A 12,144-nucleotide genomic window follows, 5' to 3' on the forward strand; every position below is an offset into this window, starting at 1 on the left:
ATTTACTGGCACATTAATAAAACATGATTCTCTTGATGCCTTCCTTGAAGTGTTTCCTCTCCAATCTCATGCAGAGATGTAACATTAGTGGTAAAGGGTATTCTATTTCAAGTTCACATGGTTTATTTTAAATGTAATTTATTTTCACAAGATATTGCTCTATACTATAAATTAAACATTTTATGTACAAGCAATATAGTTTGTGAGATGTACAGTATCTCACAAAAGTGAGTACACCCCTCACATTTTTGTAAATATTTAATTATATCTCCATGTGACAACACTGAAGAAATGACACTTTGCTACAATGTAAAGTAGGGAGTGTACAGCTTGTATAACAGTGTAAATTTGCTGTCCCTTCAAAATAACACATCACAAAGCCATTAATGTCTAAACCGCTGTCAACAAAAGTGAGTACACCCCTAAGTGAAAATGTTCAAATTGGGCCCAATTAGCCATTTTCCCTCCCCGGTGTCATGTGACTCATTAGTGTTACAAGGTCTCAGGTGTGAATGGGGAGCAGCAGTGATAAATTTGGTGTTATCGATCTCACACTCCCTCATACTGGTCTCTAGAAGTTCAACATGGCGCCTCATAGCATGAGCATGGCACAGAATTGTTGCTCTACATAAAGATTGCCCAGACCCTGGAACTGAGCTGCAGCACGGTGGCCAAGACCATACAGCGGTTCAACAGGACAAGTTCCTCTCAGAACGCCTCGCCATGTTTGACCAAAGAAGTTGAGTGCGCATGCTCAGCGTCCTATCCAGAGGTTGTCTTTGGGAAACAGGCGTATGAGTGCTGCCAGCATTACTGCAGAGGTTGAAGGGGTGGGGGGTCAGCCTGTCAGTGCTCAGACCAGCAACCAGCTGAGGAGTACAAAGACAAGTGTGTCTTGCCTACAGTCAAGCATGGTGGTGGTAGTGTCGTGGTCTGGGGCTGCATGAGTGCTGCCGGCACTGGGGAGCTACAGTTCATTGAAGGAATCATGAATGCCAACATATACTGTGACATACTGAAGCAGAGCATGATCCCCTCCCTTCAGAGACTGGGCCGCAGGGCAGTATTCCAACATAACAACCCCAAACACACCTCCAAGACGACCACTGCCTCGCTAAAGAAGCTGAGGGTAAAGGTGATGGACTGGCCAAGCATGTCTCCAGACCTACACCCTATTGAGCATCTGTGAGGCATCCTCAATCGGAAGGTGGAGGAACGCAAGGTCTCTGACATCCACCAGCTCTGTGATGTCGTCATGGAGAAGTGGAAGAGGACTCCAGCGGCAACCTGTGAAGCTCTGGTGAACTATTGCCCAAGAGGGTTAAGGCAGTGCTGGAAAATAATGGTGGCCACACAAAATATTGACACTTTGGGCCCAATTTGAACATTTTCACTTAGGGGTGTACTCATTTTCGTTGCCAGCAGTTTAGACATTAATAGGTGTGTGAGGTTTTATTTTGAGGGAACAGCAAATTTACAGTTATACAAGCTGTACACTCCCTACTTTATATTGTAGCAAAGTGTCATTTCTTCAGTGTTGTCACATAAGATATAATCATATATTTACAAAAATGTGAGGGGTATTCTCACTTTTGTGAGATCCTGTAAGGTGCCCATAAAATCTTATACTATTGTACCGACTTTAGTTTGTGGCTGTACAAACTAAAAGGTACGTTTACTGCATGACAGGCTGAGTTTGATGGAAAAACCGATGCTTTTCTGTTTGTGACTGTACGTGAATATTAACACTGAATATCTGACTTTTATTAGGTTAACTGGACGACACAGTCCAAGGTCATCAGACTATCAATTATTACAGGAAAAGTTACACAACATAATTTGGGTACTTGTTTATTTTGAAGCTGGATTCACTGCATTCAAGCAAAACCCAGATGGCTACATGCTACAAGAAACACAATATCCTGTTAATAATAATCATCAATATTGTCTCAGTAAGAGGAATCCTTCACTGGTACATGTGCTTTATTCATTAGTCATGAGAGCCAGGCATCTGTTAACCCTATAATCACACTCACACCAGGTCAATGTTTGGTCCAGGCATGAGGAGCGGGAAAAGCTCTGCCAATCTCCAAAATCTTTCTATTACTATCCCCAATTACAGTAGCTTCTGAAAGTTGACAGACATTTTATGCTCAAATATAACCAGCAGAACTGATTAGATGCTATTCTTACATAACATCAGAAAAGAGGTTGTGACAACACCAATGGCACAGTGTTGCCGCAGTGCAGCTCAGTTTAGTGATCTAATTAAATATTCACAATGAACAGTGATGTAGTGATGGTGAGCCGATACTGGAAATTGCACTCATGTATACTCGTGTCTCCTGATGCAAAAAATCCAGACCATGGTATCAAGTATTCAAATATTTTCCTCATGTATGAACACAAATCAATTACTATTTCTACTACCTTAGCCCTCCTAATGGAAAAATATACAGTGAACAAATATGCAAAGACAACTTTTATTTACAGGAGTCCAAGCTGCAAATGAAGCACATATCATCTGGTAAAGCTGTTGAGTCTCTATAAGTGCAAACATGTACAGAAAGAAATTAACTCTCCCCAAAATCTACCACCCTTCATGTTCATGGTTTACAGGTGCACAAAAAGTCTAGTTTTGTGACCACCACGGTAAAAAAGGACAGATGAGCGTTTACAGAGGATCCGTTTTTCTGCCCGTATCTAACAAAAAAGCTGGTAGTAACTGTTACGTGTAACAACTTTCAAATGTCTTGCTGCAAACCAACCACATTTGAATGCACAGAAATAACTACATCACATTGTTGTATGCAGTGGTAACCAAAGTATTAAGCATATTGAGTAATCTACAACTTCAGTTATAACAATCCTATTTCTTTTACATTGTTACAGTCCATATCATTACACATTCTGAGATCCTTATGAAGTAATAAACTCTTTCAACAAATTATGACATAATTACATTATCCAACAAATTTGGTAGTTTTGACTATATTCAACTTTGTAAATAATCAGTGTGGACTGCAGATCACCTGATTTGATTGACTGGTGATCAACAGGTAAATTATCAGTGAGCAAGGAGGTCTGATTTGCAGTGTCAGAGTGCTGTTAGGAGACACATTTTAAATAAAATGTATTACGTTTGGATGTACTTGGAGTATCTTTGTGTCACACTTTTCTTTGACAGTTTAGTCATCGTGTCTATCACGGCCTGTTAACTACACAAGTCTTCCCCTACTTGAAAAACACAAATATGAAATTAGTCACTTCCCGTTCACAGAGGATTTTTCACAGCAGAGATATAACAGGCAGAGTGTTCACAATGCTAATGAGTAACACGTGAACGGGCAGGAAGTTGAATCACTGCATTTAAAACACAGAGCAGTAAAATTACTATTTAGTTGTGGGAAATTTATGACAGATTATCAACAGCCCATTCCTACATCTTGAAGCAACTAGTGAGAGCGGCGCTTCCAAAACCGAGTCAGGCGGTGGACCACTGAGGATGACCTGCAGAGTGCTCCAGCAGGAGTGTAAAAGGTTTTTTATTTTAATGCTGCCTGCTGCGGGTTGTATGATGCTGGTTTAAAATGAACCTGCATGGTGATCAGTTATTTTAAAATGCGTCAATTCCTTGAATCAATTCTTTATACACTGTATGTGCACTGTATCTGCTGCACTGCTAGTGTCTTTTCTAGTTAGTTAGTTTCTAGTTACTTTCATGTGCTATTTGCACATCATTTTGGCTTTGTTTTAAACTCAGTTGAAAGCAACAAATAACACCCCCCCCCCCAGCTAAAATTTAACATTGTGCAGTCTGCCTTTAAGGACATAAATACATTCAACACAAACTGAGGAGGTTTATTGGTTGACATGTGATTTTGGGAATCATATAAATGAGCAAACATGATGACTACGATACTTGTATCAACCTTTACAAAAATGATTACTGTACAGTGTAAATAGGCTTTGGTGAATTAGTTAACAGCATTTTTCTTTTTTTTTTTTTTTACCAGTGTCAATTTTAAGTATGGATTCTTAAAAAGGGACTCAAACCCCTGAACAACAGTGGGGTCATGTACAACAAACTGAGCTGTGACAGATCACACAGAAACACACTGTGCAGTGTAAATAGAGTTAGCCCCATCTCTTGTCTTGCCATACAGCCATGTAGTACCTCTAGTTAAAGTGATGTTTCACTTTTGTTGAACATCCCAAGCTCCTAGTAGAGAGCTGAGATCTGTAGATTGTTTTGTGTATTTGTAATTTGTATTGTGGTGCAAGTTTAACTTTGACTTGGTTTAGGAGCTGCCTGTACTAAAGTCACCAATTTATTTAGTTTGTTCAAACATTCTGCCAGTGTGAATCATCTTTAAAAACAAAGTGACTTGCAGCAACAGCTAGCAAGACTGATTAAGGTGATGGTTCTGTGAAATAATGCTACATAAAATTGTACCAATCCCAGCTGTACACTAGGTCAGTGAGTGCATGTGATGGCAATACATTTTTCTATATTTAATTTTTTCTCTTAACAGGGAATGTTAAGGGTTTATACAGAAAATGACTGAATGAATTAATCAGAGTTCATGTAATCACAGCAACACATAATATTCAAATGTGCTCAAAACAATACTATTCTTAAATTACACACTCAAATATTAGTAAAATCTCTGCAAGTCACCCGTGTCTCGTCTACACACTTCAACAGTAGTGCACATTTTCCTCTTCACATAAGTGAATCATTTCAGTGAATCTCTTCTAAGAGTGGAGAGCTTTTACAAATCCACACATTGGAATGCACTCAGTAAACTACTTTTGATTCAAACTGATTAAATAATCGATGTGAAACACTACTGTCCTGAACTTTGCTCAGGATATAAAAATGTAATGCACAAGAACTAGAATAATGCTTACAGCAGCATCGGATCAACTATAGGGACATGACAAAGTTTACCCAACATGAGTCATGTTTGCATGTAATTTTTCTTTTTACATCCAGACTCCAGTTTGCGTGTCATTTATCTTTTCACAATGTCCACAAAATATTGCTTTCATTGTTAGCAGTGAGCAGTCACAGTGGGATGTGTGAATGTTCTTAGTTCAGAGCTACTTTTTCTGCAACCAATCAGAAACCAGTAGATTTTTGTTTTTAGTTAAGATTGTCTCCTGTTATGTTCCACCTGTTGTATATTCACATTAACAGCTTAATCATTTTGCTTTCCAGCAGACATATGTGGATTTAGATCAAGAATAATAGTCAGAATAAGCACTACCAATTGTGCTGATTGCAGGTCCTTAAATGTTGTGGGAACCTGGCAATCTATGACAAAGGCCAGTTTAGATACTATATTTGTTGGGATAAAGAAAGAGGCTCATTTGCCTTCTGTTTCCTGTCTGCTCTGCCAAACCATTATCTATGCTAATTGTATGTAAATGATGTCGAGCTGCTGCCCATAATCAATAATATAGAAAGTGTGTGTGTGTAGTTGTTGGTTTTTGACAAAAAATCTAAACATCAAGAAAAGAAGAAAAAGTTTAAAACCTACAATAGACCAGTAGGTGTGTGCTTAATCATGTTGTTTATAAAACTGTCACTTATGGAAATGTGTATATTTAGAAACAACACCACTGAGCATATTACTGCAAAAGGTCAGTAATTGTTTTCATGCTTGGGCTTCTTTATTCTTATTTTTCTGGACAAGAGGCTGTTAGCCCTGAGAGGTGGACACATATAATCAGGTAGGAAAGCTGTTTTGAGCCTGGATGGAGTTCAATGAATGTCTCAGTGGTATCCTATGAGTTGAACAATTATATCAGAAAATGCACAAATTACAGTTGCAGTTTTAAATTTGACAGGTCCCATATTGGCCATGCTAAACCGAAAAAACTGGAAAAAAAAAAAAAATAGACCCTCACTTATGATGTGAATGCAGACATTATTATACCGATTAATCAAAACGGTTTAGATTAATGTTTAGCAACCTTTACATAGACCTCAGTTCCTTTTTTGCCATCATGCAATAACTTGAAGATGAGAGACACTGAGGTCTGAGTGAGGATTTTTTCTGTAGCATGGATGTTTTATTCTGTGTTTGTCTCACACCAAAAGAAATGCAGGACCAAGTGACCAAGGTACTGGCCTCATAACTGCGGTTGGTCCCCGGGTACTGCACAGAGGGCTGTCTACTGCTGCTACACAGGACAGTTCAAATGCATAGGAAAAATTGTCAACTGGAATTTAATAAGTTACCCTCCCATCTCCCCACAACCGGTGATATATGTCCATTTCCAGCAGTGAGTATAATATGCAGCTCCTAAAGCAGCCATCTGCTTTTCCTATAAAGTTTCCCTTCAGCGTAGCTCGGCAGCTTCTGTATGGTCACTTGGGCACTGTGCGTTGAAAATAAGCACTTACTGAACAATGTGTCAAATGGTAATGGATGGTAACAGTTTAAGTTACGATGCATAAAATGGTCAGCTAATTTGGCAAATGAAGGCACTGAAAAACGAGTATTTGATAAAAACATCCCCACACTACTGTAGTGTAGAAACACATATTCCTGCAGCATCAGAGTCTCAAGTTACAGACTATGAAGAGCAAGTAAGTACATTTCCATGTCATGAGGCAAAAAGCTGGTGAGCTTTGACATGAAGAGTGCACACAACGTCCCCTTTGGTGCTGGACACTATCTGTCCTGGTTGTCCAACCTGAGGCCACAGTCCGTGGCATCCTCAGAGGGAGTGTCTAGGACAGGATTGACAAACCCTTCGAATTCAGTGTCTGCATTGTCCTCTGGATGGTTACTCACAAAATCATTCTCCCACTCCAGCGCGTTGGAGTCCTCGGAGGCCGAGGTCGGGCCGCTGTTCATCTGCTTGCTGCCAGGCCTCAGGGCTGCGCGCAGGATGTCCTCCTCCGTCCGAGACCTCTCCCAGGCTGGAAGCGCACGATTGATTCCTACGATGCAAGGACATGAGCTTTCATTCTGACGGCAGAAGTCACTGAAGTCAAAAACTGCTGCAGGCAGTGATCTGGTGATTCTGAGAGAATCCATGAAACCTGTTCCTAGACTGTCTAAACAAAATTTAAATGTTAACATATTACATGTTATTGTATTTTTAGTTTTTTTTTATGGAACCTAACTTAGATGCTATATATGTATGGATCAGATCTTTAACAAAATTTTTTTAGATAGGGACAGCTGGAGAGAGAGAGGGACATAGATTCACATGCAGCAAAGGGCCCCAGGCTGGAATTGAACCCAGGCGGCTGAGATGAAGACTCAGCCTTAGTACATGATCCACACTCTCTACCAGGTGAGCTACCGGGGCACCGAAAGGTTTCCAATTTCAGCAAAAATGTAAACTCTCACCTTCCTCGTCTTCCCACTCTAGATCCAGTGAGGTCCCGTCATCGTTGGTGGAGCGGGTCTTGGTGGTGAAATCCCAGCTGTACTCTGTGTTGGGAGTCACCACATTGGTGTCAGAGGGCAGTCCTGGAAACAGTCAATTATTACAACAGAGTGCATGTAACTCTTACACCTTTTCAACTGACTGTACACATCCACCTGTAATTAGTATAATTAAGGCTAGAAGGTTCACTTACTGGTGCTCCTGAAAGCCTCGGACTGGGCTTTTACACTATGGAGGTAGACGTCAAAATCCTCCCCAGAGGCTTGTCTGGAACAGGCCCATGATAACAATCAACACAACAATAACAGAACTGTTTTTCACAAAAATCAGTGTGCCTGAACAGCGCCTCCCACTAAATGTTTTTAGCTGTTCTTTAAAGCTTTGTACAGCTACCTTCCAGCACAGTGTAAATTAGTTAGGCAGTAGTGCTTTGTAGTGAGTTGTTGGTTAATACCAATTATTAAATGACAGGGCATTTCCAGGCTCTTGAAACATTGGGGGCTTAGCCCAGCACAGATATCTTTCATGTTTTAACCCCCCCACCCCCCATTGCCGCCTACCCAATGTACATCTATAAAGCTACAGTAAATTATGTACCTACATTTATTATGAATTTTATAATTACTATTGATAATAATTAACACTGATATTAAAATGGGGGGTCTGGGGGTCCTCCCCCTGAAAAATTTGGGCTTTAAACTCTTAATTTTCTGCATTCTGGTGAATTTATTTGCACCAATTTATTGAGGAAATGTCTCAGATGACAATTCAAAATAAGAATATAGTGTAATATAATGCAGTAAGGCTGTCAGATATGTTTCTCCTGTAGATCAACTTTCTCATTTCATTTAATCCCAGCTGAGTGTACATACATGCAGGCATACCTGAAGTAGCCTAAAGTCTTTTCAAATGTGCATATGGCACCTTTTTACCTCAATGATAAATTAGCTTAATTAATCTGAATTTAGTTAAGAATTATTTATTGATGAAGAATTCAATAGGCCCCCCCCGAAGATTTTGAGCATTAAACACTTAATTACCTGAATTCTGGAGACATTTTCTGTACCAATTTATGGTGAAAATGTCTTTATCTTTATAAAGGGAAGGACAAAATTTAGTTGTCAGATGACAATTCAGAACATAACAATATAATAGAATCAGTAACTTATTATTTTTTTAGCTCATATCTATATATCGGTTATTTTCACGCATTTGGCGAATTATTATTTTTTTGGCCCACAACACAAGAAACAGCTCGAGCAGAGGGGGAGGGAGTGGGTGCTAAGAGATGTGATTGGGCCGGCCCAATGTCAGTATAGGCCTGATGCTTTATGGGCCGATAGTTGGCCCATTTTTAAAAAACAGTTTGGCCTATATAAATAAATAATTTGACTTGCAGCCTACTCGATGAGACGAGCGCACTGCTGTTCATCAGAGGAAGAAAACCGAAACTGAAACTACTTGTGATCAGACAGAAATATCACCACAATTCCACACAAATGTTCACTTGAGCACCTCTGATTAAGTGCAGCTCACAGCCGCTTTAGAGGGAATGAAGCATCCTGGAGCAGAGAGACAGTCAAACAGAGCAAAGTGTCTCTGAGGGAGTGGGAGAGAGACAGCAGGACATAGAGCGACAGGTGTCTGCGTTGCTGGTCAGGTGTGTCATGAGTAACGGTGGGGGGTCAGGTTATTTGAAGCCCCGAAAAAATAACCTGCCAACACCGATGCCACCAACTGAGGTGGATGATAGACTCTCGTAATGTCGCACCCTTTGAAATACACAAAGCATTACTGTCTACTAAGTATGTCTACTAAAACCTATGAAAACCTCATGACCGCAGCTTGTCCTCAGCTGAACAACTACCCTGTTGTTTAATGAACTTAAGTGACTCACTTTCTTTGCTGAGTTTCACTGCCGGAGCCATCTGCTTTCCCCCGTTTCTTCTGGGCAGACAGCTGCTAACAATAAAACCATAGATCAAGTAAATAGAAACAGACTATATTAATGATTAAGAAAAAAAAAAAAAAAAACTAGTTCACAGTTTTGGCGCTATCAGGGAAACATGTGAGCAAATAACTACAACAAAACAAAGCAGCACCTGAGGAGCAGTGGAATGTGGCTTAAAACAAGAGTCCCATTTTCATTATATCACTATGAAAGGCCGTTTTCCTGCAGCAGGCCTTTCCCTGAAACAGTATTGGCAGTAGACCAAATGCTCCTACAATACTGTTATATTTCTAAAAGGACGATTAAGAATGCTACCAACATATTGTCAGGTAAATGAAGCCCTGAAACAGACAACAATTCTCCTGACTGGATAACAAGGACAGGTTAATGAGGACAAAAAGTATCACTGTGTTCCTTTAAGATGCAGAAGGCGGAGGACTGGAAATGCTCGGTAGCCACTGCAGGGCCAGTAGGTTAGAGAAGTTATTTTAGCCAAGCAGTAAGTCAAACTGGCAGAAGGGAGCGCTCAGTGCCGCCTCACCTCCTTCAATTTTCGTTCACGTGCCAACCTGGCGGCCTCACGCTGGGCGGCATTTCTAGCCTCCTCTTCTAGCCTCAACTTCTCCTCTTGTGCCTCTAACTGAAGCAGAAATAACAAAATGAAACAAACACAAAACACAGAACAGAAAATTACAAAACAGAAAAAACAATGCAGCAAATTAAAAATAAGCACAAATAGGTCTATAAACGTAAAATGGGACCACAGGGGCTGTTCTTACACAGACAGACCACTCTATAGATGACCTTTTAAATGGTGTCTCACCTCCACTTGTAGTTTCTGGTCTATCAGGATCTGCTTGTCTGAGAGTGCAGTGTAGCGGTGCTCTTTGAGGTGCTTGATCTCATCTTCACTGATGGGCCTAATAAAAGAAGAAGAGAACAGACTTGAAGATAAAACTGTTCTTTCAAAATCTTTTTGGTGAAAGAAAATGCAAGATGTTTTGCCCTTACCTCGGGCAGGGCTGTGGGCTCTCAGCCTGCAATACAGCAAACGCAACATTTTACCATTCAGCAATGTGAAATGCATCTTCCTCACTGCGCTGTTTGACTTAAGTGGTACTAGTCTGAGACTCTGAAAACTGTAATTGAGTTACTCCCTGACTGCTGTGTTTTCCATCCATCACTGGATGATGGCTATCAGGGGAAAGTCTGACAGAAGTCTAAAAGTAAAAAGTATCCTGGGAGTACCATCGTAATGCAGCTTTTAATTAGACTACACGTCTTATAAAACACGTCTATTACAATTTCATTGGTTCCAATAATAGAGAAATGCTCATTAACAGTGTTTTCCTCAAACAGAGCTGTAATGATTACTATATTAATCGATTAGTAGTAAACTATTAAATTAATCAGCAACTATTTTGATAATCGATTAATCGGCTTTAACGTCCAAATTCTCTGATTTCAGCGCCTACAATGTGAACATTTTCTGGTTTCTTTACTCCTCTCTGACAGTAAACTGAATATATTTGACATTTGATGATGTCACCTTGGGCTTTGGGAACTGATCGACATTTTTCACAATCTTCTGGACCTAACAACTAATCGATTACTGGAGAAAATAACTGACAGATTAAATCGATAATGAAAATAACCATTAGTTGCAGCCCAATCCTCAAACTTATTTAGGTTCTGATAACTCTTATACATGAACAGGTCATCAGCACATGATCAGAAGGTTGATCAGACTTACCTCATCACTCTCAACCAGATTTTCAAACTGCAAAATTAAATGTCACAATTAGATAAAACATATTACTGAATTCATTAATCATTAAAAAAAGAAAACAATACTAGCAAATGTACGACTCATACCTCTATTGTATAATGTTCCCCTGTGGTACTGCTTCGGAAGTATTTGGACCTGTATGAATAATTAAGACAGCATGATGACACTGGCAACAATCTGAGCCTTTGAATCACCTTTGAACCTGATGTGTTCCTTTCGACCCTTTAAAAGCAGCACTTTATCTGATATCGAATGGTTCTGATCATAGTAACTCATCTGGTGATGAGGATTTTATTGTTGTCCCGAGTGTTGACTCAAATAATTCAGAGGCAGAAGCACAGTGTACACAGTCATGTTGCAACAGTCACAGGACTGTGACTTGTGATCATTAAAATATTTTATTTTTATTTCACTTTTTGATTTATATGTGTGAGTATGCCACAAAATCATGATTTTATTACCCTAGTGTACAGCTGCTGGTCATATAATTAGAATGTCATCAAAAAGTTGATTTATTTCAGTAATTCCATTCAAAAAGTGAAACTTGTATAATGTATACATTCATTCCACTCAGACTGATATATTTCAAGTGTTTCCTTTTAATTTTGATGATTATAACTGACAACTAATGAAAACCCCAAAATCAGGATCTCAGAAAATTAGAATATTGTGAAAAGGTTCAATATTGAAGAGACCTGGTGCCACACTCTAATCAGCTAATTAACTCAAAACAACTGCAAAGGCCTTTAAATGGTCTCTCAGTCTAGTTCTGTAGGCTACACAATCATGGGGAAGACTGCTGACTTGACAGCTGTCCAAAAGACGACCATTGACACCTTGCACAAGGAGGGCAAGACACAAAAGGTCATTGCTAAAGAGGCTGGCTGTTCACAGAGCTCTGTGTCCAAGCACATTAATAGAGAGGCGAAAGGAAGGAAAAGATGTGGTAGAAAAAAGTGTACAAGCAATAGGGATAACCGCACCCTGGAGA

General features: G+C 39.7%; 1 protein-coding gene across 4 annotated transcripts in view; it reads right to left on the reverse strand.

Annotated features, from left to right (window-relative positions):
• Positions 1 to 2,469: 2,469 nt before the first annotated feature.
• Positions 2,470 to 12,144, reverse strand: part of ap1ar (adaptor related protein complex 1 associated regulatory protein) — an 11,650-nt gene continuing 1,975 nt past the window's right edge. The window contains exons 2-10 of one of the 4 annotated variants that reach the window (XM_046030452.1): positions 11,240 to 11,288; positions 11,118 to 11,144; positions 10,376 to 10,401; positions 10,188 to 10,284; positions 9,906 to 10,004; positions 9,311 to 9,372; positions 7,607 to 7,680; positions 7,374 to 7,496; positions 2,470 to 6,958 (exon numbers count right to left, since the gene is read on the reverse strand). In XM_046030452.1, the coding sequence (XP_045886408.1) occupies positions 6,687 to 6,958; positions 7,374 to 7,496; positions 7,607 to 7,680; positions 9,311 to 9,372; positions 9,906 to 10,004; positions 10,188 to 10,284; positions 10,376 to 10,401; positions 11,118 to 11,144; positions 11,240 to 11,288 (829 nt within the window). In that variant the 3' untranslated portion in view covers positions 2,470 to 6,686. Of the gene's footprint in view, positions 6,959 to 7,373; positions 7,497 to 7,606; positions 7,681 to 9,310; positions 9,376 to 9,905; positions 10,005 to 10,187; positions 10,285 to 10,375; positions 10,402 to 11,117; positions 11,145 to 11,239; positions 11,289 to 12,144 lie in introns of all 4 variants that reach the window. The other 3 variants (XM_046030453.1, XM_046030451.1, XM_046030454.1) reach the window with 3 other exon arrangements.

The sequence above is a fragment of the Micropterus dolomieu genome, linkage group LG19 (genome assembly GCF_021292245.1).
Source record: "Micropterus dolomieu isolate WLL.071019.BEF.003 ecotype Adirondacks linkage group LG19, ASM2129224v1, whole genome shotgun sequence".
NCBI lineage: Eukaryota > Metazoa > Chordata > Actinopteri > Centrarchiformes > Centrarchidae > Micropterus > Micropterus dolomieu.